Here is a 26,353-nt window from a genome sequence, read left to right as displayed (position 1 = left end):
TGGAACATATGCCTTCTGGTGAACTTAGGGGTGCGCTACCCAGATCTGGGAATAGCCTGTTGTATTAGTTAGGGAACTCCTGGACTGTACAGAGCAGGATTCTCCTAACTTCAGCTAGCAACCTGCACCCTTCCCTCCTATCCTGACCCCTCATTTCCCCTAGCAGGGAGAGCTGGGATAGGAGTCTCTGCCACTGATCCTCAGGCCATGGCTGTATGCCAGGGAGATCCCTGAGGAAGGGAGCACAGCTCCTCAGCTCCTCTTCCCCCCAACAAGCAGAGTAGATGGCATCCAGTTAAGTGAAATAATTTATATAATTAAAGACATCTTCATACAAAACCCCTGGCTTGGCCCCTAGATGGTAAGGGCAAAGCAGGGCAGGCTGGAGAAATTACAAAGCACGCACTGGAGAAGGGTGGTGAACCCATGTCCCTCTGTACAGAAGGCGCAGGGCAGCGCCAGGATGCCATCCCTTGACACAGTTCTAGCGATCAGGGCGCTGGACGCAGAACACTTTGGCTTGGTGGTCGCCAGAGGTGGTCACCACAATGGAGGCATCCCTGCAGGGAGACAGGGTTCAGAGGTGGGGCTGGGGGCTTCCAGTATCCCTGACCATCACTCCCAGCTCAGCTCTGAAGTGCTGCACTCCCCCTTGAGACCCTCAAGTCTCAGCATAGACCTAGGTTTGTCCCCACCTTGGGAACAGACCACAAGGGCACTCGAAAAAGAGCCTGTGATTCGAGCTCCTAGGCTCCTGCCATCACTGCTCCTTCCACCCAGCAAGGAAGGGGTCTACGGGTTGCCTGCTCACTTGTTGACGGCGAAGTCGAGGATTTCAGCAGAGTGCCCTCGGTACTCGCTGATCATCTTCCCCGAGCGGGCGTCCCAGAGCCGCACAGCCCCGTCCAGGCTGCAGGTGTACACCACGGCCGAGCTCTCCTCCCACAGCAGCTGCACAATCCCTGACTGGGCCAGGGGGAGACCACAGTGGAGACCTCCAGCAAGTCTTAGCTTCCCCCCCTGTACCCCCACCTCCTCATGATGTCTGCCATCCCCACAGGACAGCCAGACCCCAGGGCCGAGCACATCCGCTGTGCATAGACTGTGGCTGCCCTTCAGGGAAGCCCAAGGCTAAGGGAGAAGTACAAATTGGGAACTGGCCCCTGGGTTCTGAGGGAGATCTCCAAAAGGCCCAAAGCCCACCTCCCAGGCCTAGGGAGAGCGGGGGGAGGGCAGTACCTCATGTTGGCACTTGTGCCTCAGGCTCTGTGTGGAGAGGTCATAAATAGCCAGCGTGCCATCAAGGTAGCCCACAGCAGCCAGTGGCATCCTAAAGACAGCAGAATAGGCATGACATGGGGAAGCAGGGATGGAAACACATAAAGGCTCCAGGTAAAAGGCAAACCCTATGCTGAAGGCTGCTATGTATTAAGATGCAGGACAACCTGATAGCTGGAGCCATCAAACACCCTGCCTGGGGAAACCCAACAGTACAGCAAGTCAGCAATCAGCCATGATATGTGAAGAAGATGACAATGTCCTGGCAGGAAAACAGCTGTCTGGAGAGTATCCCAGACAAGCAGTGGTCCATCGGGCTAGCCCAGAATACCAACAGTTGCAAGGAGGACTGAGCAGCTGGTGTCCTTTGGCCTCATACCCAAGTCATCTGGGATCTCCACACCCAGCCGGGGAGGATGTAGGTAAGAGAAATGCAGCAGATTGAGCGCAAGGGATGCAAATGGATCTGTATGACAAGCCCTGCAAGATCTAGCACTGAAGAGGGGCTGTCCCAGCACTCACACATTACAGAAGCCCAGCGACTCCACTGAGTTGGACTCTGCCTCCTCGCCCTCACTGATGGGTACCTTGGGGGTCACGCTCTCCATCTTGAACACGCACACCACCTGGGTAGAGGAAGGGTGACTGTACCCCGAGGGAAGGAGACCCAGATGCAGAAGTCCCGTTCGTACTCGATACCGAGTCTGTACCGAGTCATTAGCACAACGGTCCCAAACCCTCAGCTCCCGGGAGCAAACAAGAGGGAACTTCCTTCCAGGAGCCGGGCGGGACCACCCAGCCCGCGCTCCACCCGTAGCGCGAGGGCGCCGCCTGCCGGTTGCCGATGGCCGCACATCGGCCCTGGAGCTGGGGGCTCCCCCAGTGCTCCTGGCTCTGCCCCCGGCCCAGGCAGGGGGCCTGGGGGGTCCTCAGCACTTCTGGCTCTGCCCTACCCACACAGACGCACCTTGCCCGTGGCAGAGTTGACCAGCTTGGCGTGACAGTCCACAGAGCCCGTCATGATCAAACTGCCATCCTGGTTGCTGGCCACACACGTCAAGGGGTCCTGATGGCCATCCTGGCCTGGGGGGTTGAGGAGCAGGTATGAGCTTTATGTGTTCTCCCCATAGAGATCCAGTGAACCTTGAAACACACCATCCTGCAGCCTCCACCTGCCCGGCTCTGCTAGCACCCTGGCAAGCAGCAGCCACCAGTGGGGACAGAAACCCAGTGCCAGCCTCCCTCCTGCCCTCAGAGGATGCCTCCTCTCCACCCAGGCAGAGGTCAGAGCCCACTAGAAGGGACTGTTTGTCAGCTAGAGAGTAGCCCAGGTGATAAACCTCTTCCTTACCTTTCAGAACATGCAGTGAGGTTCCCTGCTTTAGGTCCCAGATGCGCATGGTCCCGTCCTCATACCCCACCACTGCTCGCTTCCCTGGGTGAGACAGATAGCAGATAGAGGCAGGGCCCCTCTCATCCCCCTAACTCCCATTCAGCACAGACTGGGAGGAGCAGGAGGGCAGATGGCCCACACAGAGCTGGTGACATCTCCCACTCCAGAGAGGCCCCATGCCTCACCATCAGGCAGGATCCTGCCACATGTGGCTGGGCATGCTGGACCCTGAAAGGTTTTGCAATCCCCACTGGGGATCTTCCACATCCAGGTGTTGCCATCAGCTGTACCAGCCAGAAGTACATGGGCTTGAGGGTGCCACTCCATCCACTGGGCAGAGAGAGGGACAGGCAGCGTCACAGAAGTGCTGCAACCCCATTTGCTGGCTGGAGAGCTCCCCACAGCACCACTCACCTCCAAGTCCCCCACCTCGAAGGACCACACTTCCTCCTTGGCCTCCACCCGCCACACTTTGATAAGCCCAGACATGTCACCTGTGGCCACGAACACAGAGTCGTGACTGAAGCCAGCACAGGTGACCGAATCCTTGTGTCCTACAAACATCAGGGGACAGAGACTGCTCAGGCCAAACTATGAAAATGATAAGGAGCATAGCATCATCAGCTGGAGAAAAATGTGTCGAGAGGAGACACAGCTGTTCACTGCACCTCACCTGAGCACTCAAACAGGAGCTCCCCATCACTCACACGCCACACGAAGGCCTTGTCATCCTCTCCGCCTGTCACTGCCAGTGTGTTGGTCTTGGGGTCAAGGCTCACACAGAAGACAGAAGCTTCACAAGAGAGTAAAGAGAGGCTACGTGGCTACGGTGCCGATCCTGCCCCACCTGACATTCCCAGGGGATCCAAAGCCCCTGCAGCACTGGGGGGATGTCAACAAGATGAACTCCCAGCCCAGCCCAGTGGGAATCAATTCTTCACGTGGGAGAGGAGCAGCACAGGCTTTCTGCTGAGCTTAGGGCCAGCTGTCATGATGGGAGGCCCAAATGGCTCTCCTGCCAGAGCATAAGGCAGAAACAAGGCCAGGGCAGCTCTGAGTCCTGATGGCTGTCCCAAGAAGGCTGGGAAGGTAGCAGCCTAGAAAGGCCCCTGGACTCTGGGGAAAGCCAAGATGAGACTACATCCCGAGGGGGGTCCCAGCTGCTTTCTGCCCGTGCCCAGCACTCACCCGAGTGGAGCGAGAACGTGACCTCACTGTCGTCCTGTGCCTCCATGCCATCCTCCACCCCCTCGTCATCCTCCGACTCCCAAGCCTCGGCATCGGGCTCTTCTGCCCCCTCGTCCTCAAAGTCCACGTCCTCCATCTCCTCGGCCAGGTCATCTGCAGAGGGCGAAGGTCAGGGCGCGGCTCGCGGCCTGCCCGGCTCGGCGGGACAGCGGGGGTCCCTGCGGGACTGGGCAGCGGGGAGATGCGCGATGCCGCCGCGGCCTCCAGACCCAGAGCAGGGAAACCGCAGAGGAACGGGACGCGACGCGGGGAGAGGCCACGGGTCAGGGGGGATACACCGGCCGGGCCTGGCACTGGGGTGGGGCCGCAGCGCTCCCGGTGCCCCGAGGGGAGGCCGGAACCCCCGCAGGCCCTGCCCGGTGCGTGGCGCAGGGCGCCCCGTCTCACCCGGCCCGGGCGGGCCCAGCTCCACCACCTCGATGATCTCCTCGTCGCCGTGCAGGTCCAGCGCCCCCGGGCCCTCCCCGGGCTCCATGCCGACCCACCCCGCCGCCGCCGCTTCCGCCGCTTCCGCCGCGCGCCCCGCCCCGGCCAATCCCCGCCGCCCCAGCCAACCACCGCCCGAGTCCGCGTGCGGACCCCGCCCTTTCCGCCAGCGGGGCGGGCCGGCCCCGCCCTGCGCGGTGCACTCTGGGAGATGTAGTTTTCTGCGCAAGCACCTGCGGCGCCGCCCGCCGACAGTCCCTGTGTGGCGAGACTGCAGCTCCCGGCATGCAGCGGAGCCGCCGCACACCGGCACCATGGCGGCGGCGCGAGGCGGATTGCGGGGTAACTGCGGGCGGGAGGGTGGGTAGGAGCAGGGGTAACCCCGGGGCGGTAGCACCGGGACCATTCCGCCACCGCCCTCACGGCACGGTTCCGCGGCCTTCGGCACACGCGCCCCGACACGCACCCCCTCCCCGCCCCGCTGAGGAGAGGGCTTAGGGCCACGCCCCCTCCGCGCTTGGACACGCCCCATTGGATTAGTCATGGCCCCGCCTCGCCTGCGCGCGCCCCCTGGCGGACGGGCAGGGCCTGCGGCAGGGTGAGTCTGGGCAGGGAAAAGGGATAAGGGCAAGGGTAAGGGCAGGGACAGGAGCTTCAGGCAGCTCGGGCTGGGCCCCCCACACTCTACCCAATGGCTGTCCCTCCCTAATGCTTCTCTCCCCGCAGGACTGCTGGTGGCAGCAAGACCCTTGGTGGAGTGTCCTGCCAAGGCCTGGGGGCGGCCGGACCCCCGGGGCACACGGCTCCTTGGGCACAGCTGCCAGCGGCCAGCGGGACAACGGGCCAGTCCCGAGCCTGGCAGCGGGGGGCTCCCCGAGGGGGTGGAGTACATCCCCACACGCAAGAAGGGCAAGAACCCGATGAAGCCGGTGGGGGTGGCCTGGTGAGTGGCTCAGGTGGTGGGAAAGGGTCGGCACTGGGAGGCTGTGCTGCTCTGTGGGGCTCAGGGGTCTTGGGGGTCTGCAGCGCTGAACAGGGCACTACCCATGTCGCCGCAGCATGGCACAGCACCCTTGTTTGCCTGCCCACTCTCCATCTCTTTGACTGGTGGCTGTCCTGCAGGGCCATTGGATTGCCTTCTGGCATCATCCTCTTCCTCCTGGCCAAATGGCAAGTGGACAAAAACCGCCTTGAGCAGCTCAAAATCCGCCAGACAATGAAGGAAGCCAACCAGGGCGAGTATGATTCGGAGCGCTACAGCAGGGTGGTCAGGGGGGCATAGCCAAGCTGCCCCCATTCCCCAGGATGTCACTGTGGCACCTTGGAGGGACTGGCCAAGGGGACACCGACCCCATGGAACACATGACGGTGGCATCATCCCCGCCTGTCCAAACCATGAAGTGCTTGTGGAGCTGAATAGCGACAAATAAAGTGAAACAGCTCAGTGCCACTGTGGTTGTTCCCTCAATGCTCAGCCCCAGGCTCTGCCTGCCTCAGCAGTGGGGAACCCAGCTGTTCTGCAGCTGGGCTTCTGCCCACAACAGCAGGGCCTACAGACAGGGGAGGTAGGCCAGGCTGACCTTGGTTTTCCCATCCCAAAGCAGTGTTTGTGCTGCACCAGGCCACAGCCCCCACTGAGGCTGCCCACAGGTTTTTAGAGGGAGTTTCCACACCAGTAAGACAGGGACCGTCTGGAAAACTGAAGTGTTTTATTTAGCAAGTGCAACTTCGCCCACATCTGTGGCTGCAGGGCCTCTGCAATGTGAGCTCTGCCACGGAGGCCCCAGCTGCCCCCTGCCCACACTGGGCACAGCCCTGGCTCAGAGAGGGGGCTTAGCCAGAGCCACATTTAAGGCACAGAGTGAATGACACCAACTGTTCTCTGCCAAAAAATCCCAACATGATCCCAGCAGCCGCTGCCAGCTCCCTGTGCCCAGGCAGGGCTGTGACATTCCGCTGCCAGCTCAATGCCATTGGCACAGCATTGGTAAGCAGTGCCAAAGCCGGGCTAAACTGCCTAAACGCTAGCAGCCAGTCCCCCCCACTGTCCTCAGAGGCTTGTTGGGGGATGATCAAGGGAATCCCTTTCCTTAGCAGCCTACAGGTAGGAATGCCAAAGCATTAAGAGTCACAGTAAGCGGACTATCCTGTACAGAGACCAGAGGAGGGGTGAGGGGCAGCTGGAGAGGGACAGGAGGGGTCCCAGGGCTAATCCCGGCCCACTATCTGCAGGAGGAAGGTGAAGATGTAGATGATGTCAGTGTAGATGGTGAGGGCACCATAGACATACTCCTCAGGGCTCAGTGTGTTCTTCCTGTTCCCCAGCACAAGTTGGGTGTCATAGGCAAGGAACTGCAGGGACAGACAGTGTCAGGCAAGGACCAAGGGGGAATTCCTCCCTCCCCAGTCCCTGCCCAACACCCTCTGCCCACTCCAGCCGTCAGCTCACCAGTGTGAATGCGATGGCCCCGATGGCTGCGTACAGCATGTGGAGCCAGGGCACCTGCGCAGGAAGGGAACACGAGCAGGGTGAGCCGGGGTGCTGGCAGGCAGCAGGCAAGGCAGGGCAGGACCTGCTCCCACCCAGCTCCTGAGGAGCTGCTGCTGATGCTGACGCACCCTCTCCCTGCAGGCAAGCTGCCTTCCATGGCTGGTACCACACCCTGCTTCCCAGCAGAGGGACCACCCAAACCCCCTGCCTGCACCAGCCCTGAGGTTACCCAACCTCACAGTCCCTCTGTCCTCCCCACTCACATATTTGAAGGAGAGGACAATGGCAGTGATGATCCCGGTCACCATGACCACAATGCCCAGCACACAGAATAGCCCTGGACACGATGTAAAATCAACCTGATGGGGACACAGACTCTGTCACAGGAGAGCCCAGGGTGTCTCCACTGACCAGCTCCCCGCACCTGGCCCACAGAGGGCAGGGCAGGGTGCATCCCTCTCCTTGCCTTGGTCTGGAAGCAGAAGATGGTCACAATGATGGCCACAATGGCGGTGATGAGCATGGCAATCAGGACAGCTTTTGTCTCGTACATGCTACAAAGAAAGTCACCTCACACTTCAGTATCCTCCTGCCAGAGGGGTGTTGGAGACCCTCCCCCACAGCCCCGATCCTGGGCAGGAGGAACTCTGCAGTCTCTGAGCCCAAGGGCCTGGAGCATCCCCTGGCTCCTGGCAGCCTCTCAGTTGAGCTGGCTGCATTGTGGAGGACAGGAGGGACCCCAGGTCCTACAACCATGGGTCCCCAGAGCATACCTTGCGATCGTGCCTGTCATCAGCCCCATGGCCAGTGTCTGTGGGAGAGAAGGGTGAGCTCAGTGGGCTGCCCACATGTCCTCCTATCCCTCCCAGCCCACCTGGGGAGCTGGAGTGCCATGGGGGCACCATCAAGACCCCCTGCCAGTCCCAGCCCACTCACAAAGATGCTCAGCAGGATAATATTCCAGGGGAAGCGTCTCCTGAGGACAAAAGAGGAGAGAGGTAAGTTAGTGACAGCAACTCATGTGTCCCCTTGGTCCCCTGGTGATGACCCAAGGGCAGGAACCTATCTTGATGCTCTGGAGATGCCCCCCATACCCACACACCCCACCCTGGGGGTCCTAGCGACTCACCGGGGACCCTGGCAGCACGCCAGCACCAGGTAGGTCACCAGGAATACAGCACTGCAAGGAGAGACAACAAGTGTCAGCCCCACAACCCCCACACCAGGATCAGCCCCTGGGCTGGGAGACTGCGGATGTGGGGGCACGAGCCAGCAGAGCCCCTACTCACTATGAGGCGTAGTAGATGGCAGCATTGCTCCGGACGAAGGAGCGGACAGGGTCACTGTGGGAAAGAAGGGACAAGTGTGAGGGAGGGGAGACAGCAGCTACTGTCACCTCTGAACACTCTCCAAGGAACTCAAGCTCCCCTCTTTTTCAGGACAAAGGTAAGGAGGAACCCTCTACTTACACAAAGGTGAACACAGAGATGATTCCCACCGTTACCAGGAGCTGCAGGGAGATGATAGCATAGACCTGCAAGAGACAGGGGGGTCAGCACTTGGTCCCCCACCCTGACAGGTGCCCCTGGTCCCCTGGGACTCACCTTGCGGATGAAGGAGTGCCGGACTTTTCTATCATCCCAGTCAACTGATTGGAAGGGAGAGCCATCCCCAAGGCCATTGTCACCTGTGGTGGTGGACACGCCTCAGCACCACAGTCAGCCATGCAGCCCCTCACAGCACCCCTGTTTCTAGTGCCCTCCACCAAATAAACCGAGGTGCCCCACTTACCAAACCGCATAGGCATGGTGGGCATGGCCATGCCCGGATGAGGGTACCCCCCTGATGCTGGATACCCCCCTGGCTGCGCGTACCCTGCCCCCGCAGGGTATCCCCCAGGCTGCGGGTACCCCCCGGCATAGTGGGGAGGCTGGGGGTACCCCGCAGGGGGCGGGGGGTAGAGGGGGTTCTTGTCATCGTAGGCCGGGGGTGCGCTGGGCTGCGACATGCCGGCTCCCTGCGTCTCTCACAGGCACCTGGAGGGGACAGAGGACGTGGGGCTTCAGCACAGGTCCCCCTCCCCAGGCAGGACCTGTTCTTGGTGAGTGGAGCCACAGAAGGGGACAGAGGTGATCGTGCAGCCACAAAACTTCCCCCTCCCACCTTAATAGTGGCTTCTAATTAGTAAGGACAAGTTAGCCTCAATGCCAGCAGGTCAATAACAGACGAGGGATGTCCCCACTGTCTCTTGGCCGGGGCCACCCGCATTCCTGTGCCCTGAGTCCCCGGCACCTGCGTCAGTGGTCAGCCGTGGGCAGGGCACAGCCACGCGCTGACTCAAGCTGCATCGAGGACGTGACCTTTTCAGAAGGGATCTGACCTCTCCCGTCTTTGAAGCCCACCCTGACACTGCCAAGGAGGAAGGAGCAGCACCCCTGGCTGGTCTGGGGCTCCTGGTAGTACCACAGTGAGGACAAATAACACCACCCTGCCGACTGACTGGGATGGAAACACACGGTCTGATCCTCATCACAGTCCCCACAGATCCCACTGCTCCCCCCATTTCGGGGGTGTCCCCACCCAACAGCTGCATGCGTCACACGGGCTCCAGAACTCCCGAGTCCCCTGAGGGAGTTATAAGGGGAAGTGACACCCACATCACCTCTACAGGAGATGGACTCTTCCTCAGCGAGTGGAGATGGGACCCCCCTGGGGCTGAGTTCCCCTTCTCGGCCACACCAGGCCCCCTCACAGAGCCCCCAGCAGCTGTGAGCAGGCAGCCTGGGCTCAGGGCCAGCTGGGCTTGGTCCCAGCAGGAGAAGGAAAGCAGGATCTCCAAGGCCAGGAAAACAACAGCGCTGCCAGTAGACAGTGCCAGGCCTTTACCCACCTCCCACCCCCTCAGCCCCGGCGCGCCAGACCCCAGGAAGGTGCCAGGACCCCCCACAACCCTCCTGCCCGCAGCGGTGATGTGAACATGGGACCATCCCAGGGAAGGAACCAGGATCTGAACCTAACCAGGACCAGGGCTGGGAGGGGATTGGGCACTTCCTCCTGTGTGACGCCAGTACTTCCCACAGCAGGGCTGGACAGACATGTCCACGACAGACAGCAGGGCACACCCATGCCAGAAATGCCGGACTGGGGGAAACAGTTCCGTGTCTGTCCCTCTATCCCTCCTGCCATCCAACTGTGCCAGCCACGGCAGAGTTGCCACAGTCGCACTGCCCTTCGTCATCACGATGACGACAGCGCCAAAAATAACCGGCGTGGCAGTGACCACACAGATAGGAAGTTCACTTTCTCTACACTGGTTTCCCAGAAAGCACACGGTACCCTCTGGTACCGCCTCATCTGTGAGGTCAGGGAAGGTCCCAAAATAGGACCTTGACCCCAGGAAAGCCTCTGTGGCTGACACTCAAGTTACAGGGGGGACCAGTGTCCCCAGGTGTCTGGGAAAGCGGGGTGTATCTGGCCAGCACAAGGTCATCACTGGGGTCCTACCCTATGCCCATGACCAGCACCTCGCAACTGCTCCAGCCCCTCCTCTTCCCACCCATTGGGGTAGCCTTGGGCACAGAGAAGGAACCAGCCTGACGGGTCCCAGCAGCTGCCACACCCTGGGAAGCAGGCAGCTGAACCGTCCCAGGTCCATGGCACTGCACGGTCCCGAAACCAAGTTCACCAGTTGGATGGTAGATGGCAAGCCAGGGCCAGCTCAGTGGCCACAGCATGACACAGTCCCTGGGGACAGGGTGCTACTCTGCACAGGCACTGTGACTCAGCACAGATAAGGCACATGTAGCAGGCTCATGGGGCATAGACAACCATCATCCCTGTCACGATCCCACGGGAAGCACAGGGTTGTGCCCCCACCATCCACCCTGACATTCCTGCCAGGCTCAGGCCCCTGCCACCAGCTCCACAGGTTCCCAGGGGAAACACAACCACCTCAGGATGGGATCATGGCTTGGGGCAGGGGACAGAGCTCACCACACTCAGGATGCCTGAGAAAGCACTTCAGTTTTGAAGAACCTGGAAGCTCCCACCACTACAGCACGGGTTGGTACAACACAGAGTGGCTCAGCCTGGCACAGCATGGCACAGCCTGGTACAGTACAACAGGGCACAGCTGCCTCCTGCAGCACAGCACGGCTCTGTACAGCACAGCCGAACACAACACGGCAGAACTTGTCCTGGCCCAGCCCAGCCCAGGCTAGTGCTGCTCAGCTCGTACGAGTGGGTCAGTACGGCCCAAGCAGGCCAGAAGTCCCTGCTGCCCCACACCGCTGACACACGACACAAGTTTGTTGGGGTTCAGCATCACCACTCCCACACCCCTGTCCCTCTGCAAGCTCTCTCCCGGAGGCACAGACATGGGAGAGAGGTGTCTTCCTGTACCCCAGCCCCGGCACCCCCACACTACCCACTACTGGTCCCCACGTACCCCCATGGTGTCACCCCCACACCTTGCCGGGCACAAAGCCGTGCACACCCCACGGGGTCCATGAGGACAGCCTCCACAGCACAAGTGTCGCCGCCGTCCCACGGACCACCCCGCACCGCGCCCCGATTCCCCGCCACGCCATCGCGTGGGGTCCGGAAAACAGCACCAGCGCCACCGAGGGACCCCGCGCGTAGGGCTCCTGTTCCCCCGCGTCCCTGCTCGCGGGGCCGCTCCGTGTCCCCTCCTCCCGCCGCCGGACCTCAACCCGACGTGCCCCCACCCGCTCCGGTGACGGGGGAGCGGGGGGTCCCAGCGCGTCCCCGCTCTTTAGAGACCGGCCGCCCACCCTCGCCCAGTCCCCGTGGGCCCTCGGGACGCTCGGGAGAGCGCTGGGACAGCCCTTCGCCGGCCGCGGCACCGGAGGGCGCAGGGTCAGGGGGGTGGAGGGACGAAGCGGAGTCGCGAGAACGAGGGGCACCGCCGGGGACCTCAGGCGGGACTCGGGAACGGCGGGGGGCGCGGAGCGGGGCGGGCCACCCTACCTGCTGCGCGCTGCTCCGTCGGGCTGCGGCCGCGACCGGACGGGACGAGCCGGGACGGGTCGGACGGGGCGGGGGCAGCCACCGCCCACCGCGCCCCCCGGCGGCGGCTCCGCGCCCTGCAGCCGGGACGGCCGGCGACCGGGAGCGGGGTGCGCTCTCCCGCCTGTCGTTCCCCGGGACGGACCCGCTCTCGCCCGTCCCCCCGGGACTTCCCTCCCGCCGACTCTGACGTCATTCAGGGACCCCCCCCTTCCTCACGGAGTGACGTCATCGGGAGGGACACCCCTCGGCGCGGCGGGGGGGAATCCCCTCCTCCGGGCGGGTGTCGCGCGCGGCGGCGGGGCCGGCAGGGGGCGCGGCGGGCGCGTGACGCCGGTTGGCGGCATGGCCGCGGGGCCCGGCGGGGCGGCGGCGGCGGCGGCAGCGGCCGGGGCGCGCGGGCTCGGGGCCGCCTGCCTGCGCCTCCTCCGCCGCGCCGCCGCCGCGCTCATGGCCTTCGCCGCCCCGCTGCTGTTCCGCCTGGGGTGAGTGAGCGAGCGAGCGGAAGAGCGAGCGTTCGCGGCTGCGGGACCCCCGCGGGCAGGCTGGCAGCCACCGCCGCCCGCCTTTGTGCTGCCGCCGCAGGGAGGGCCCAGCAGCCTCCCCTGCTTGTGCGGAGCCGCCCGGGGAGGAACCTGCGGCCGCGCCGGCACCGAGAGACCGGGCTGGGGCTCAGCCCGATCCCGCCGGGGGAGTGGGGGCGGGCGGGGTCAGTCCGGCCGCCGGGGCCGGGGATCGGGCACCGGCTCCCCCCGCGCGGTGCCGGTCACCCTCCCGTGCGGGGCGCCTCCTCTCGGGTGTCGCCGCGGACCTGCCCCGGTGCCCCGGCTGTGGTCGGGCTACCCGGTGCTGGCAGGAGCCCCTGCTCCCCAGTTTCGGGCTCCCGCCGCCGCAGACGCAGGGGAGCCTCGGCTACTGCAGGGATCGCTCCCGGTGTGCCATCCGGGGGTGCCCTCGGACGGGAATGGGCTTTGCAACCCGCCACTTTACATGTCCGTTATTGCACCATTCCCCGTACCGTCCCATATCGCTGCTGTGCAAACGGGGAGCTCCCTCCGAGCCCCGCAGCCTGTTATCTTTTGCACCCCCACATACACGGGGGCTTTTCTTGCCTCCCTTTTCCTCGGCCCATTCCCTTCCCTGATTCCCCAGACCATGTCAAGCTTGAGCACGTGTCCCCCGGAGCATGGGGAAGAACAGCCCCCTCCAGCCCCTCCTGGTGAGCGCCCCGCAGCAACGCCCCCCCCCCAGTCCTTGCTGCTCAATGCAGGGTGCCTGCTTGGGGAACCAGCCCAGCCCTCGCTACACATCTGGGCTGTGGGGTACACACACACCACCTCTAGCCCTCCCGAATGAGAAAGTGGCCCTATATGTGCTCCCTGTGTGAGTCACAGCCTCGGCAGTATCCCCCTTCCCAAGTGGGCTCCTGAGGGAAACTGGGTTTAATGCCTGGGGGTGTCTGCCCTCCCTAGGTACAGCCTGTACGCCCGCACACGCCTGGGCTACCTCTTCTACCAGCGGCAGGTGAAGAAGGCCCGGGAGCGGTACCCGCACGGCCACTCCGTGCCCCAGCCCTACTGCTTCCCTGGTGAGTCCTGGCGAGCCCCTCCCACGCCACGGCCCTGCAGTGTCCCCCAGCGCTGGCTCTTTGGGGTGGGGTGGGGTTGCCATCACCGAATTGCCCGAAGCATGTTTAACTAAGAATTAGATGTAAGCTGTGGGGAGTTTGGCCTGGACTCCCTCTTTTCCAGCCAGGGGCGTCATGCCCTGATTCTGTCTGTTCCTCCCCAGGGGTGAAAATCCTGCCTATTCCTGTGCTCTCCAACAACTACAGCTACCTGGTCATCGACACTGGCTCCAGCCATGCGGCCGTCATCGACCCCTCTGACCCACTGGCTGTACAGGTGAGACCCCCACAGCCACGCTGACCTGGTGTTTGGCTGTCTCCAAGTGAGGACACGTCTCTGTATTTTGGGGATAGAGGGGAGCAAATCTGCCCCTAATCTGCAGCCCTTAGTGGCCAAAGCAAGATTGGAGCATGACAAGAGAGCTGGGGTAGACAGGGTTTAGGGGGAAACTGGAATTTAGGTTCTCTGTTCCCCCTAATCTCTGTCCATATTTCCCCCCACTCCCAGGCTGCCATTGAAGAAGAGGGGGTGATGCTGGAGGCCATATTCTGCACACACAAACACTGGTAAGGGGCAAGAGGTGGCCCTGGAAGGGTTGGTAGCTGCTGTGAAGCTTGCCCCAGCCCTGCCCCATTTAGTGGGGGGAGTATGGGGGTGTACATTTAGGGTCTCTGATCTCCCTGTCTTGCAGGGACCACAGCGGAGGGAACGAGGCACTCTGCCAGAAGCACAGCTCCTGCAAGGTGTATGGCAGCGCCCTCGATGCCATCCCACAGCTCACCAAGTAAGTCCTGCACCCCCCTAGCAACCCCTGTAAATCTGGGGGGGGTGTGCTTCATTCCCAACCCCCACTGTCTGTGGCATTCACCCACCAGTCCATCCCCCCAGTACCACGTTGGACAGAGAGCTGGCACACTCCTGACACCAGTGTGCGGGAAGGGTTGCCAGGGGAGGTGCGTATTTTGAGGTGCTGGGGCTGGGGGGAGCACCCTGACGGTGCCCCCTGTTCCCGGCACAGCCCACTTGCAGACAGGGAGAAGGTGAGCGTGGGCTGCCTGACCTTCGAGGCGCTCGCCACGCCTGGCCACACTGTGGGACACATGGTCTATGTGCTGGACGGGGGCCCCTTTGGCAGCCCCCCCTGCCTCTTCTCCGGGGACCTCCTCTTCCTTGCTGGCTGTGGTGAGTGCACCCAACTCCAGACAAGGGGTTGGGGTGTTGGGGGGTTATCCCACCCTGGGCTGGGCTTAGGGGTATCCCCAGACCTCCCCATGACAGGTGATTGTGTGGGGGTCCAGGCAGGCCGTTTGAGGGCTCCCCTGAGACCATGCTCGCCTCCCTGGACGTGGCCATGGGCTTGGGCGAGGACACGCTGCTTTGGCCAGGTGAGTGTCCCCAGCGGCAGGGCAGAGCTGCTGGTGTCCCTCTAGTCCCCACTGCCGAGGTGGAGAGCTGGGTGGGGGTGATGCTAAGGGCTGTGTATGGGGGTCCACAGGCCACGAATATGCACTGGAGTGCCTGACCTTTGCCAGCCTCTTGGAGCAGGACAATTCTGCACTGGAGCAGAAGCTGCAGTGGGCAGTGCAGCAACGCCAGGAGAAAAGGAGCACGGTGAGGCCTGGGGGTCCCTGTGTGCAGCACCCACCACCCCAACCCCTCACGGGGTTCCCTTGGTAGGGATGCTGCACCCCAACACCCTCTTGCATGGTGGGTGCCATAGGGGCAGGGGGAGCCGGGGGCATTCCCAGCTCCCTGCCGGGGATGCAGCCTCCAGCAGGGGAGCTGAGCAGCTGCCCCCACAGTGCCCCTCCACGCTGGGGGAAGAGCAGACCTACAACCCCTTCCTGCGTACCCACCGGCCAGAGCTGCAGGAGGCACTAGGACTGTGGCAGGGCATGGGGGAGGACCCGGACGCCTTTCGTGCCCGCGTCCTCAAAGAAGTGCGGAGGCGCAAGGACCTCTACCAAGCCACCTAGATCCCACCCCACACCCTGGATCCCCCCTTTCCACCGGGCTGGGTGATGGTTGGACACAAGGGGACCAAGACTGTATGGTTTGTTTTGCTGTGAATCTCCCTCCTGCGGTGCAGGGCTGGGGCAGGGGGAAGAGTGGACACCCCTTAAGTGGGCACCCCATATGTGATCCCTGCCTTTGCTCCCTCAAACTTGGGGGTCACCAGCTGTCATATAGAAGCACCTCAATCCCCTTTTGGGGGGTCTGTAGCCCCCCGCTTCACTGCTGGGGCTATAGGAATGGCACCAAGGGCTTTTTTCCCTCCCTCCCCCCCCCCCCCCCCATTTTTCTGGGAGTCTACAATTTCTCCTCCACCACCAGCACCACTCAGCCCCCTCCCCTGAAGCCCCCAGTGTTGCGCATCTCCTTTGTGGGGGCTGGGATGGAGCCAGCAAGGGAGGGGGGCCGGCAGTACTACCTCCAGGCGAGGGGCTCCTGTCCAGCGCCCCATCCGGAGCCCCCCCTGTACGTACACACACACACTGGAACGGGGCCGTAGGGACACACTGCTGGGGCACGGGGGGTGCCTCTTCACTGGGGATCGGAGCCACAATCACCCCCACGCCCCAAATAAAAGACTGGATCGATTTTACACCTGTTCGTCCCTTTCTCTCCTCGCCGGCGGGGACACGGCGGCGCTGAACCCCGCGGCGGGGCGCGGCCCCTTTAAGAGGCGTGGCCAGGGCGTTGCCCGGGAGACGGGGAGGCGTCGGGGGCGGCGGGCTCGGTGCGGCCGGGGGGAGGACGGGGGGCACGGGGGGCTGGGGGCTGCAGAGGCGGGGCGGGGGTCACTGCCCCCCCAGGGTCACGCGTGGGGCGGGCACCGCGGTTCGGGGTACCCCTCACCCGAGGGTCCGGCAGCAGGAGCCCCCAGGCGAGGCATGGAGCCCCCTCCCGAGAGCTCACAGGAGGCCCCGACCATGGCGGACGCTGCTGCCGGCTTCCTGAGCCTCATCGGTGCGTGCTCCCTCCAGCCTCCCCCTTGTCCCGCCGCACCAGGGGCTCGGCCCAGCCTGGGTGGGGGAAATGGAGACAGGGGGGTGACAGTCTCTCCGGGAGAGAGTGACCAGAGTGACCGTCTCCTCGCGGTCACTGTCCCTCGGTGTCGGGGTCACCGTCTCTCCATGCAGGGCTGAAGGAGCTGGAGTGGTGCCTGTTTGCTGAGACGCTGGCAGTGGTGGCCGTGGGGGCCTCACCAAGGGACAAGGCAGAGGGCCAGTGGTGGATGGCAGCCCAGTGGGCACCCTACCAGCGGGAAGGTGAGCCGATGCAGAGCTGCGTCCTGGTGCAAACCAGGTTCCGAGGCAAGCGGGATGGTGTGCCTGCCTCCAGCACTCTCAAAGGTGAGCCAGGGGTAGATTTAGGGTGTTCCTTCCTCCCCGGGGCTGGAACATCCCTGCCCACCTGCCCCCAGGACAGGGAATGGGGATAGTGCCGACGGCATTGTTTGAGCATGGCTTTGCTCTGCCAGCCTATGTGACCTGGCAGCTGGAGACCCTGGAGCAGGAGGAGCAGGAGTGCCTGGAGGTGACTGATACAGTGGTGGCGTGTCCTCTTCCCTGTGTTCTACCTGCTGGCCTGGGGTGTGCTCTGCAGGGCCTGGGGTGTGCCCTGCAGTGGCACCTTCCTGGGGGCTGTGCACCCTGCAAAGCTACTGTGGGTAGTCTGGTGTCCCTGGTCGTGCTTGGACTCCAGCTCTGCTGGTCCCCATCCCCTCAGTGGCAGCTGGCACAGTACCCCGGCTGACAGCAGTGCTGGGGAGTGCTGCCTCAGAGGGGGGGATGCCCTGGATCTACCCTCCACCCCGTGCCTCCCACCCCTCCCGCAGCTCAGACCATACCCCACAGAGAAGACGACCCACATTGTGAGCCACGAGCATGGGATGACTGTCACGAAGACCCTGCAGGAGGGAGAGGTAAGGTTGAGGGTAGGGTCACATCCTGGGAGGGGGCAGCACAGCTGGCCTGTCTCCCCAGGGGTGCACCAGGCATCTGGGGATGCTGGAGCTGTGAGGTAGCCAGGTCCCTCTGCAGGCAGAGCCAGAGTGCCAGAGCTTCCACTACAGCCAGGCCAAGCTGCGGGGGCTGCTGCTGGAGGGTGCCAGCCTCCTGCTGCTGAGGGTGCTGGCACGCCGGCAGACAATGCCCCCAGACCTTGTCTTCCCAGCCATCAACACCGAGGGTGACCTCTGCACCTGCAGCTATGTGAGCCACCAGCCAGGGGGGCCTGTGGGATGGGGGCATCTGGGTCAGGCTGGGGTAACCAGGATGGGATGTGGGAAGTGGGAGTGGGCAGAATGTGTTCAATAGCATGAGGGGACACATGGGGATGGCACCTGGGGGCAGGGGTGACTCTGAGACAAGGCTGAGCCCTGGGTGTACCGCCCCCAGTCTGCCCTGGGCATCCAGCGGCAGGCAGTGGGCTCGGCAGAGACGGAGGTGTTTGTGATCGAGCGAGCCGTGCACACCAGCACAGGCGCCTCCACTGTCTGGCACAGCAGCTTCCTCCCCAATGGGTAAGGGCAGGGGTCCATCAGAGGCACCCCAGCCCTGTCAGTCTGGTGGGACCCAGGATGGGGAGGTCAAGGGCTCTTCCCCTCTCAGGCATCTGGCTCAGCTGATGCAGATTGGCTCCCCGGTGCTAATGCTTCTACAGGATGAGTCCATCCTCATCAGTTCAGGTACTGAGGAGGGGAGGACTGTGCCTCCCAGCACGGGCTGCCCCTGCCCGCTGTCTGGAAGTCAAGAGGGAACACCCTGCCCTGCCTTTCTGCTGCCAGGTAGGTTTGAGCCCCAGCTCCCCTTCCCCAAAGAGCCCCGGGACTGGGAGGAGGACATCCAGCTCTGCTCCTGCTTCCTGGACAGGAAGGTAAGATGGGTGGACGTGGGGACAAGGGGACATGGGGCTGTGCCAGTCTCCAGCAGGGCCTCCCCTGGTATGCCCAGGAGGCACATTGAGGGGGCAGGCTGACCAACATCCTTCTTCACACCTTCTTAAGTGTGGGAAAGGACCCAGGCTCCTGTCCCCCTCAGCCTGGCACTGCCCAGGGAGGAAATGTGTGTTCATGCTCATCTCACCCACCCTGTCCACCCCACTCCAGGAGGAGCTGCAACTATCCCATGCTGCCTACCTCCAGCAGCACCCCGAGGTCCGGGCACTGCTGTCTGACTTCCTACGGGCATTGCTCCTCCAGCAGCCACAGGACCCCATCTCCTTTGCTGCAGAATTCTTTGCCTACCAGCGGCCCACTGGGACCCCCTTTTCCTCCACTGGGGCTACCAGCCCCCTCCCCAACTCCCCACCTGGCCACCCTCCAGCTGACAGCAAATAAAGCAGCCAGCACTGCCTGTCCAGTCTCATTTGCTTTGGGGAAACTGAGGCTCAGGGAGGGCAGGTGGAGCTGAGCTGTGTGCTAAAGCCCTATCATGCCTTCTGGGTGGGACCCTGTGCCACTCACAGCTGTTCTAGCCCTTCCTTAGGGGGTGGAGGGTGCCTGGGGTGCACTTTGGAGCAGGGCTAGGCTCAGATCCCTGCGCCTTCCACCATCCCACATGATCCCGGGGGACACCCCTTGCTCACCTCCCTGTGGGACACAGCCTGGCTGGCAGAAGGGCACCCCAAGATGGGCAGCTGGTACTAACCAGGCACCCTCAGGAGCACCTGAGCTGCTCCCCCTTCCGCCTCCACAGCCATGAGGGTCCTGGGGATGGGGTGCCCCACTTTTGTTGGCACAGCTTGCCATTGCAACACTGGCACCCCATCTTTGGCGGGAGGGTCCCTGCACCCGAGGGTGATGTGAGCGCCCTGTGCCACAGAGCCTGCCTGGCTGGGTGCTTCCCGCAGCAGCTAAGGGTGCATTTTGGTCTCCTTATGCAACATGTGCCTGCTTCCTCCTCACTCCCACTTCTATGGCATTTCCCCTACTCCCGTGGGGCCAGCCCTCCCTTCTCGCTCTGTGGGACATTCCCCTGTCCCCCCAGTCACCCAAGCAGAACCTTTGGCATGTGATGGAGAGTGACATGCAGACATCTTCCCACGCCCCAGTGAGGGTGACTCGTGTTTGCACGTGTGTGAGGCAAAGGGGAGGGAAGGGGCCTCCTGGCACCGGGGGGGAACCGAGACTCTGTGCTCATAGGGGTAGGGAAGGAGCACTTCCTTCTCCTATCCTTCTCCTCTCCTCCTGAGGGAGGGCGGGGGAATGACACAACCGCGGGGGGTCCTTTAAAAGCTGGGCTGCCAGCACTGCACTCAGTGCTGAAATCAGGGAGCCTCAGCACTGTGGCTGGACCGGGTCCACCCATGGCATCACTGGAACCAGGTGAGTCTTACAACACTTCTTGGGTTCCCTTGTGCCTGCTGTTGTCCCCCTAGACCCCCTTCCCTCCACCCTGGGTTGCTGTGCTCCATCTTTCAGTGGGCACCATCTCTCCCAGCCTGTCCTGGATTCCCCACCTGCCTCATCCTCTGTTCCCTCAAGCCTGGGAATGTGATTCAGCCAATACCCAGGATGTAGGTGGGCTGCAGAGGGGGGATTAGGACCAATACCAGCTTTTTGTCCTCACCCAATGCCCATCCAGCAGCAGGAGATGGGGCAGGGTCCCCTCCTGTCCCTGCTGCCCAGAAACACACTTGGTTCTTGGACTGGAGAAGACGGGGCTGAGACCAAGGGGTTTAGGGGCACCTGAGCAGGAGGTGGCATCTGATCCCTTTGGGTAGCCTTTGATAGATCCCATAAAGTCATTGTCATGGCCCTCTTGGGAAACTGGTGCTTGTCCCCCATGAGGTTCATCAGGCAGGGTCAGGTGGGACTGGAGGAAGCTGGTACCAGGGCTGCCAGCCCACCAGTGTCCTCGTTCCCGTGGCAGGCTGCCACCTCCCCTCCTCTTTCTTGTCCCCCTCAGGCCTCACCAGGTCCCTGAACAGGGGCCAAGAGCAGAGTTACAGCACTGGCAGGAGCCCCAAGCCTCTGCAGCACCCTGGCACTCAGGACCAGACCTACCTGGCAGAGCTCATCAGCATCCCCAAGGGCAGTGGGGTAGGCACTGCAAGGCTGTCTCAGGGAGGGTGGGGGAGTGGGACAGTGCTGCAGGGAGCTGCGGGGAGGTGGGGAGACAAAAGGCCACTGCAGTGGGGAATATGTGTCTTGGCTCATGCCCAGGGGACATGCCCCCAGCACCCCAGACCCAGCTCAGGCAAGTCACAGCCTTTTGTTGGGAGTTTCCATGTTTAAAGTTGTCCAGACAGAGAAACTGAGACAATGGGGCAAGGATCACCCCACTGCTCACACACCTCCTGGGCCACCCATGGATGAGCCCAGTGGGGCTCCCCAAGGCTGCTTGCACCCCACCAGCCACCTCCATCCTTGTCTGGTCTCGGGGCAGTGTAACAGAGGAGGGGAAGGAATGGATTCCCTAGTCGGGTGGAGTAGCAAAAGCAGAGGACAGCAGCGGAATTCCATGGGATGCAATTAATAGTGCCTGACAGCGCTGGGACTCCCCTGCAAATCACTGTCCAATGGGTGAGACGGGACTCACTGCCCCTCCAGCACTGCTGCCAACAGTCAGGAAAATGACCTCCATGTGCTAAACACATCCACACGGGCAGCACTGGGCTAAAGGGGACTGGATGTGCAATTAGGAGGCACTGGTTTTGAACGGGAGCTCCCGGCTCTGACCTGCTGCTCTGTCCCAGCCTGGGTTCAGCTTTAGGAAACTCTGGGCTTTCACCGGTCCCGGCTTCCTCATGAGCATCGCCTACTTGGACCCAGGCAACGTGGAGTCAGACCTGCAATGCGGGGCTCTGGCGGGATTCAAGGTGAGCCCCGCTCCGGGCTCAGGAAGCGGGCGGGGGTTTCGTAACCTCTCCAGCAGCAACGGCTGCCCCGGCAGCTGCCTTCCCCAGCCCGGGAGCAGGAAGGGCACGGGGGCCCTCGGCACAGGGAGAGGCCACCCAGGGGGGCACCCCTCTGACTGGGCAGGAGAGCACCCGCACCCCCTCTGTTCCCTGCAACCCCGGTTGAACTGGGGACCCCCGGGCGGCCGGATCCTGTCCGGTACCCAGTCCCTCCTGCCTCCCTCCCTCCTGCCCCCCAGCTGCTGTGGGTGCTGCTGTGGGCCACCGTCCTGGGGCTGCTGTGCCAGCGCCTGGCCATCCGTCTAGGTGTGGTGACCGGGAAGGACCTGAGCGAGATTTGCTACCTCTATTACCCCAAGGTGAGCAACCACGGGGAGACCCCTGGGGTCGCGGTCTGGGGCAGACACGGTGCTTGGGCTGGTGACAGTCCTAGCAGGGACTTGCAGGGCTGGAGAAGAGCAGAAAGATGCTGTGATAGACCTGCCTCTCTCAGGGGCTCCCCAAAGCCCCCCAAGCCCCGGTGTCCCCCACCTAGTGCCCACACCTCTGCGGCAGAGGGGCCCGGGGTGAGAGGTGGTAAACACCAGTGTCCTGGTGTGACCTGGGGACACATGAGAGCGTCCCCCACGGGAGTGAGCCCAGGCGTCGGGGCAGCAACGCGAAGCCGAGACGCAGGAAGCCAGTGCATGTTGGGGCAGAAAACTGGGGAGAGTCGAGGGGAGGGATCACATGGAGGGGGGGTGTTAGGGGTCCCGTCTAAATGTCAAGATCCTGATCGAGCAAGGAGATGCTGGCTGAATGACAGGACCCCAAAAGGAGGGTTGGACACATCCCTCTGCCCCACCTCCCTCAAACCCCCATATCCAGACAGATGGGTCCCATCCTCAGCTCTCATGGGGCAGGGATGGGGGTGGGGGGGAGCAGGGAACAGGCTCGGATTTAGCATCTGTCTTTCATCCTGAGGTTGTGTTGTGAAAGAAGCTGAGGGGGGTCCCCATGCTGCTCTGCATGGCCAGCTACAGCCTGGAGACAGGGATTTGCACCCAGAACGGTGTGCCAGCTTGCCCAGAGCTACACACCACTGTGGGCTCAGGCACCTCATGGTGCCCTGTCCCCTCCAGGTGCCCCGTGTGCTGCTCTGGCTCACGATTGAGATCGCCATCATCGGCTCCGACATGCAGGAGGTGATTGGGACAGCCATTGCTTTCAGCCTGCTCTCAGCTGGCCGGTGAGCCCCCTCACAGGGACCCCCAGCCTTCCCCAAGGGCCTACTCCACAGAGGGCCACGTATCTAATCCCACCCCTGGCCATTCTGCAGCATCCCCCTCTGGGGTGGGGTCCTTATCACCATTGTGGACACCCTCTTCTTCCTCTTCCTCGATAAGTATGGTGAGTGCCAAGATGAGGGCTGGGGGTATTATCACCCAGGCTGCCCTGGTGGCCATGTGGCACCAGTGTCCCCTGCTCTGTTCCACCCCATCTCTTTACCTTTCTAGGGCTCCGCAAACTGGAGGCTTTCTTTGGCCTCCTCATCACCATCATGGCCCTGACCTTTGGCTATGAGGTGAAGGGGGGAGCTGGGGACAACCCTTTTCCTGTAAGGCTGGCAAGGGACCCCACCACTTGGTGTCCCCACTGCTACCAGCCTGTGGTAGGGGGGTGGCAGCTCACAGTGCCCCTTCTCACTGCTTCACAGTACATGGTGGTGAGGCCAGGGCAAGTGGAGGTGCTGAAGGGCATTTTCCTGCCCAGCTGCCCGGGCTGTGGGCGAAAGGAGCTGCTGCAGGCCATGGGCATCATTGGTGCCATCATTATGCCCCATAACATCTTCCTCCACTCCTCCTTGGTCAAGGTGAGATCAAGGCACTGCCATGGGCACTGTTCTGCCAGGGTGCCTCAGGGTACACTTGGTGGGGACCAGCTGGTCCTGGCTGTGGGACAGGGGTGCTCACATGACCCCGTGACACCTGTGCCACTGGCCATGCCCAGACACGGGCGATCGACCGGTCCAAGAAGGAGGCGGTGCAGGAGGCCAATATGTATTTCCTGACTGAGTCCTGCCTGGCCCTCTTTGTCTCCTTCCTCATCAACCTCTTTGTCATGGCTGTCTTCGGCGAGGCTTTCTACCACCAGCGAAATGAGGACGTGGTGAGTGTCACCTCATGTGCACGGGGAGCTGTGCCCAGCTGTGGACATGGGCAGGATGAGCATCCCCTGGGGATTGCACGTTCTCATTCCCCGAGACGTGATGTGTGGGGATCCCCCAGTGCCTGTGGGAGCTGCTGGGTGGCTGTCACACTCATGCCTGCCATGCCTTACAGCACAACAAGTGCATCAACAGCAGCATCAGCCACTACGCCAGCATCTTCCCCACAAACAACAAGACAGTCTCTGTGGATATCTACCAGGGGGTGAGTGGCACCAGCCTGTGTCCAGTGAGCATCCATTCCCATTTAGGGGATATATCACTCTCCCCATTGGCCCCTGGGGTGATTATTAACCCCACTAGAAAGCTGGGAGCTGATGGGAATGCCTGGGGTAGGGGACGCTTTAGGGTGCCCATTGGAGTGTCCTTACACAGGGTGTCATCCTGGGCTGCTATTTCGGGGCAGTGGCACTGTACATCTGGGGCATCGGGATCCTGGCAGCGGGACAGAGCTCCACAATGACCGGGACTTACGCTGGGCAGTTCGTCATGGAGGTGAGAGATAGCAATGCTGGCCCTTGCCCCCACAGGGAGGGGCTGAGAGCAGGGAAATCACGGGCGGGGCCTGGCTGGAGGGTTTCTGTGGGCAGCACACTCCCCCAGGGGTATTTGGAAGAGTTAATTGCCCAGCATTCCTGCAGGGAGGTGGAGGGTGGCAGCTTGCTAGCACCAGTGTCCCTGTTCCCCAGGAGGGGGGATGGAGACAGTGCTCACCCACTGCACCCTGTGGGTGCCCCATGCAATGTTTCTCTAATTAATTAGATCCTCTCTTAATGAGTGGAAGGTGACACCTAGTGGGGCCCGGCAGCCCTGCAAGAGCCCGCCCGGTGCTCTGGCATAAAGGAGGGGGAGATGCCCCCCATGTTCCTCCCGGCCAGGGTTTAGGGGGTCGCCCCGACACGGTGCCCCAGGCGCAGCGAGGGTTTCAGGTTCTGCCATGTTCCAGGGCTTCCTGCAGCTCCGCTGGTCCCGCTTCAGCCGAGTGCTCCTCACCCGCTCCTTTGCCATCCTGCCCACTGTCTTCGTGGCCGCTTTCAAGGATGTCAGCCACCTCACAGGCATGAATGACCTGCTCAACGTCCTGCAGAGCATCCTGGTAAGGGGGTGGGAGGGCATCACCTGCGCCCAAACACCCCAGCCTGGCAGCCCTGATGTCCTCATTCCCCTCTCCTTTCAGCTGCCTTTTGCCGTTCTGCCTGTCCTCACCTTCACCAGCCTGCACCCGCTCATGCAGGATTTCAGCAACAGCCTGTGAGTGCCAGGGCACAGAGGAAGCAGAGTGGGGAGCTGTGGCTGCAAGCACCTTCCCTTTGGCCCATCCTGTCCCCCCAAACCATGCCATGGGACAATTAGTATATGGACATTGGAGGGGTCACCTGCCCAGGGCAGCCAGAGCGGAACAGACCCCATCACTGCCCTCATCATCCTCCTCCCAGTCACACCTCTGGTTCCTTGGGCACCCCTGGACCCTCAGCATCCTGCTGGCACTGCCAGTCCTGGATTTGGAAGGTGGTCAAAGTCCACACCTAGAGCCCCGCCACAGGGTGAAATACAGCTGTGGGGTGCAGAGATGTCCCAGCTGGGGTCTGGTTCACCTATAAACTCAGCCTCCCCAGCCCTCTGTGCCCAGTGGCCCCAGGGTGAGGGCTCTGCCCTGGCACTGATGCCCACTGCTCTGCTCACAGCCCAGGGAAGGTGCTGATGACCCTCATCACGGGGCTGGTCTGCACCATCAACGTTTACTTCGTGGTGGACTTTTTGCCAACACTGCATGGCCTGGAGTACCACATTCCCCTGGGCCTGCTACTGGCTCTCTACGTGGCTTTCGTCGCCTACCTGGTAGGGCTGGCAGGGCGGGATAGGGGCGGGCCAGTGTCCCTGCTGAGCGCTCATCGAGCTGTGTGTGCTCTTTGCCCCTGCAGATCTGGACATGCAGCATCGCGCACGGAGCCCGGTTCCTAGCCCGGGGCCACCACAGCCGCTTCAATTTTGGTCTCGCCCTCGAGCCGACAGGGACATGGTGACAGATCCCATCCCTTATCCCCACGTCCCTGCCGTGCGCGGCCTCCTCACAGCGGACACGGATTTGCTGCCACTCCGAGTCCGGGAATGTTGTAACCAGAGATGCACCCAGCAAGGAAAGGGTTAACAGACCGGCAGACCTCCCCCCAAGATCTCAGAGCTCAGCGCTTCTTCCCAGCCCAGCCCCCGCCAATTCCGGGCTGCTGCTCCAGGCTGGATGGGAGGCAATGGGATGGCAGCGGGGACTTCTCCCATCCCTCGCTGCAGACGCTTCAGTGAATGAGCCGCGTCGGAGACTTCCCTGCTCATTATTGCCAGGAACCGCCGGCCCCCAGGACTTCTAATCACCGCTGGGGACCGCTAATTACGGCCGGGGACCGCTAATTGCGGCTGGGGACCGCTAACCACCCCGCACCGCCCGCCGCCGGCCCGGGACCGGCCCCAGCCCCACGCGGGGCTCCGCAGCTCGGGGGGCGGGGGACGGCTGATAAACGGCGTGTTTGTAACCTGGCCTCGGCCTCGCTGCTGCTGCGTGGCCCCGGTGTGGGGCGGGGACCCCCGGGCCAGCCGTACCCCGGGGACGGCCCCTCTGTCCCGGGCGGGGGACTGGGCGGAGTTGCCAACGCGTGGCCGCGGCGGCGCGGGGGGCTCCGCGCCAGCTTTTTGCATTCCCGCGGGGGGAGCGGGGCTGTCGGGGGCCCCACCGTGCCCTTCCCGCCCCGGATGCCCCGTTTCCCGCCTGCCGGTACCGCCGGATGCGGATGCGA

At 62.7% G+C, this 26,353-nt stretch overlaps 5 protein-coding genes across 13 annotated transcripts; 3 read left to right on the top strand and 2 right to left on the bottom strand.

Moving 5' to 3' along the window:
- Positions 1-295: 295 nt before the first annotated feature.
- Positions 296-4,441, bottom strand: AAMP (angio associated migratory cell protein). Its single transcript, XM_086898758.1, has 11 exons — positions 4,307-4,441; positions 3,860-4,012; positions 3,345-3,464; positions 3,086-3,225; positions 2,857-3,001; positions 2,630-2,713; positions 2,246-2,361; positions 1,801-1,904; positions 1,240-1,330; positions 812-966; positions 296-560 (listed from the first exon to the last, which is right to left on the bottom strand). The coding sequence occupies exons 1-11, from the start codon at positions 4,392-4,394 to the stop codon at positions 485-487; spliced, it is 1,272 nt and encodes a 423-aa protein (XP_086754884.1). The 5' UTR covers positions 4,395-4,441; the 3' UTR covers positions 296-484.
- A 147-nt stretch (positions 4,442-4,588) lies between these two features.
- On the top strand, positions 4,589-16,097 carry PNKD (PNKD metallo-beta-lactamase domain containing). 2 transcript variants are annotated; one of them, XM_086898756.1, is made up of 10 exons: positions 4,589-4,687; positions 5,072-5,288; positions 13,337-13,452; positions 13,656-13,768; positions 14,000-14,058; positions 14,184-14,276; positions 14,511-14,674; positions 14,791-14,877; positions 14,988-15,103; positions 15,295-16,097. In XM_086898756.1, exons 1-10 carry the CDS (start codon positions 4,660-4,662, stop codon positions 15,466-15,468), a joined length of 1,167 nt encoding a protein of 388 aa, XP_086754882.1. In that variant the 5' UTR covers positions 4,589-4,659; the 3' UTR covers positions 15,469-16,097. The 2 variants fall into 2 exon arrangements, with proteins under 2 accessions (XP_086754882.1, XP_086754881.1); XM_086898755.1 differs by lacking the exons at positions 4,589-4,687; positions 5,072-5,288 and adding an exon at positions 12,244-12,349.
- On the bottom strand, positions 6,038-11,961 carry TMBIM1 (transmembrane BAX inhibitor motif containing 1). Its single transcript, XM_086898757.1, has 12 exons — positions 11,826-11,961; positions 8,628-8,872; positions 8,441-8,523; positions 8,306-8,370; positions 8,126-8,179; positions 7,966-8,016; positions 7,773-7,812; positions 7,610-7,647; positions 7,303-7,390; positions 7,100-7,195; positions 6,795-6,848; positions 6,038-6,697 (listed from the first exon to the last, which is right to left on the bottom strand). The coding sequence occupies exons 2-12, from the start codon at positions 8,842-8,844 to the stop codon at positions 6,554-6,556; spliced, it is 930 nt and encodes a 309-aa protein (XP_086754883.1). The 5' UTR covers positions 8,845-8,872; positions 11,826-11,961; the 3' UTR covers positions 6,038-6,553.
- A 91-nt stretch (positions 16,098-16,188) lies between the features above and the next one.
- On the top strand, positions 16,189-18,948 carry CATIP (ciliogenesis associated TTC17 interacting protein). 5 transcript variants are annotated; one of them, XM_086898750.1, is made up of 10 exons: positions 16,189-16,232; positions 16,370-16,462; positions 16,636-16,848; positions 16,977-17,032; positions 17,334-17,420; positions 17,539-17,709; positions 17,896-18,020; positions 18,109-18,185; positions 18,289-18,373; positions 18,606-18,948. In XM_086898750.1, the coding sequence occupies exons 2-10, from the start codon at positions 16,387-16,389 to the stop codon at positions 18,907-18,909; spliced, it is 1,194 nt and encodes a 397-aa protein (XP_086754876.1). In that variant the 5' UTR covers positions 16,189-16,232; positions 16,370-16,386; the 3' UTR covers positions 18,910-18,948. The 5 variants fall into 5 exon arrangements, with proteins under 5 accessions (XP_086754876.1, XP_086754878.1, XP_086754880.1 ...); XM_086898752.1 differs by having other exon boundaries at positions 16,193-16,232; positions 18,285-18,373; positions 18,606-18,852; XM_086898751.1 differs by lacking the exon at positions 16,189-16,232 and having other exon boundaries at positions 16,248-16,462; positions 18,285-18,373; positions 18,606-18,852.
- Positions 18,949-19,755: 807 nt separating this feature from the next.
- SLC11A1 (solute carrier family 11 member 1) lies at positions 19,756-26,097 on the top strand. 4 transcript variants are annotated; one of them, XM_023931193.2, is made up of 15 exons: positions 19,762-19,823; positions 20,407-20,540; positions 21,197-21,319; positions 21,598-21,717; positions 22,480-22,586; positions 22,677-22,747; positions 22,855-22,922; positions 23,055-23,210; positions 23,348-23,506; positions 23,680-23,769; positions 23,940-24,059; positions 24,511-24,660; positions 24,742-24,815; positions 25,250-25,403; positions 25,487-26,097. In XM_023931193.2, the coding sequence occupies exons 1-15, from the start codon at positions 19,805-19,807 to the stop codon at positions 25,586-25,588; spliced, it is 1,647 nt and encodes a 548-aa protein (XP_023786961.2). In that variant the 5' UTR covers positions 19,762-19,804; the 3' UTR covers positions 25,589-26,097. The 4 variants fall into 4 exon arrangements, with proteins under 4 accessions (XP_086754874.1, XP_023786961.2, XP_086754873.1 ...); XM_086898748.1 differs by having other exon boundaries at positions 19,756-19,823; positions 21,665-21,717; positions 22,855-23,210; XM_086898747.1 differs by having other exon boundaries at positions 22,855-23,210.
- The last annotated feature ends 256 nt before the right edge of the window (positions 26,098-26,353 follow it).

Source organism: Cyanistes caeruleus, chromosome 7 (assembly GCF_971803275.1).
Source record: "Cyanistes caeruleus chromosome 7, bCyaCae1.hap1.1, whole genome shotgun sequence".
NCBI classification, from domain to species: Eukaryota; Metazoa; Chordata; class Aves; order Passeriformes; family Paridae; genus Cyanistes; species Cyanistes caeruleus.
Note: the sequence above shows the minus strand (reverse complement) of the source record. Positions and strands in the feature narration are given on the sequence as shown.

Coding starts and splice junctions, on each gene's coding strand:
- AAMP (XM_086898758.1), bottom strand. CDS start 4,394: ATGGAGCCCGGGGAGGGCCCGGGGGCGCTGGACCTGCACGGCGACGAG. Junction 2,362..2,629: donor CTCACTGCATGTTCTGAAAG/GTAAGGAAGAGG, acceptor TCAACCCCCCAG/GCCAGGATGGCCATCAGGAC. Junction 1,331..1,800: donor TCGCTGGGCTTCTGTAATGT/GTGAGTGCTGGG, acceptor TGCTGTCTTTAG/GATGCCACTGGCTGCTGTGG.
- PNKD (XM_086898756.1), top strand. CDS start 4,660: ATGGCGGCGGCGCGAGGCGGATTGCGGG. Junction 5,289..13,336: donor AAGCCGGTGGGGGTGGCCTG/GTGAGTGGCTCA, acceptor TGCCCTCCCTAG/GTACAGCCTGTACGCCCGCA. Junction 14,878..14,987: donor GGACACGCTGCTTTGGCCAG/GTGAGTGTCCCC, acceptor GGGGGTCCACAG/GCCACGAATATGCACTGGAG.
- TMBIM1 (XM_086898757.1), bottom strand. CDS start 8,844: ATGTCGCAGCCCAGCGCACCCCCGGCCTACGATGACAAGAACCCCCTC. Junction 8,371..8,440: donor GGCACTCCTTCATCCGCAAG/GTGAGTCCCAGG, acceptor TGTCTCTTGCAG/GTCTATGCTATCATCTCCCT. Junction 6,698..6,794: donor GGGCCATCGCATTCACACTG/GTGAGCTGACGG, acceptor CTGTCCCTGCAG/TTCCTTGCCTATGACACCCA.
- CATIP (XM_086898750.1), top strand. CDS start 16,387: ATGGAGCCCCCTCCCGAGAGCTCACAGGAGGCCCCGACCATGGCGGAC. Junction 16,463..16,635: donor CGGCTTCCTGAGCCTCATCG/GTGCGTGCTCCC, acceptor CTCTCCATGCAG/GGCTGAAGGAGCTGGAGTGG. Junction 18,186..18,288: donor GTCCATCCTCATCAGTTCAG/GTACTGAGGAGG, acceptor GCTGCCAGGTAG/GTTTGAGCCCCAGCTCCCCT.
- SLC11A1 (XM_086898747.1), top strand. Junction 23,507..23,679: donor ACCAGCGAAATGAGGACGTG/GTGAGTGTCACC, acceptor CATGCCTTACAG/CACAACAAGTGCATCAACAG. Junction 25,404..25,486: donor TGGCTTTCGTCGCCTACCTG/GTAGGGCTGGCA, acceptor TTGCCCCTGCAG/ATCTGGACATGCAGCATCGC.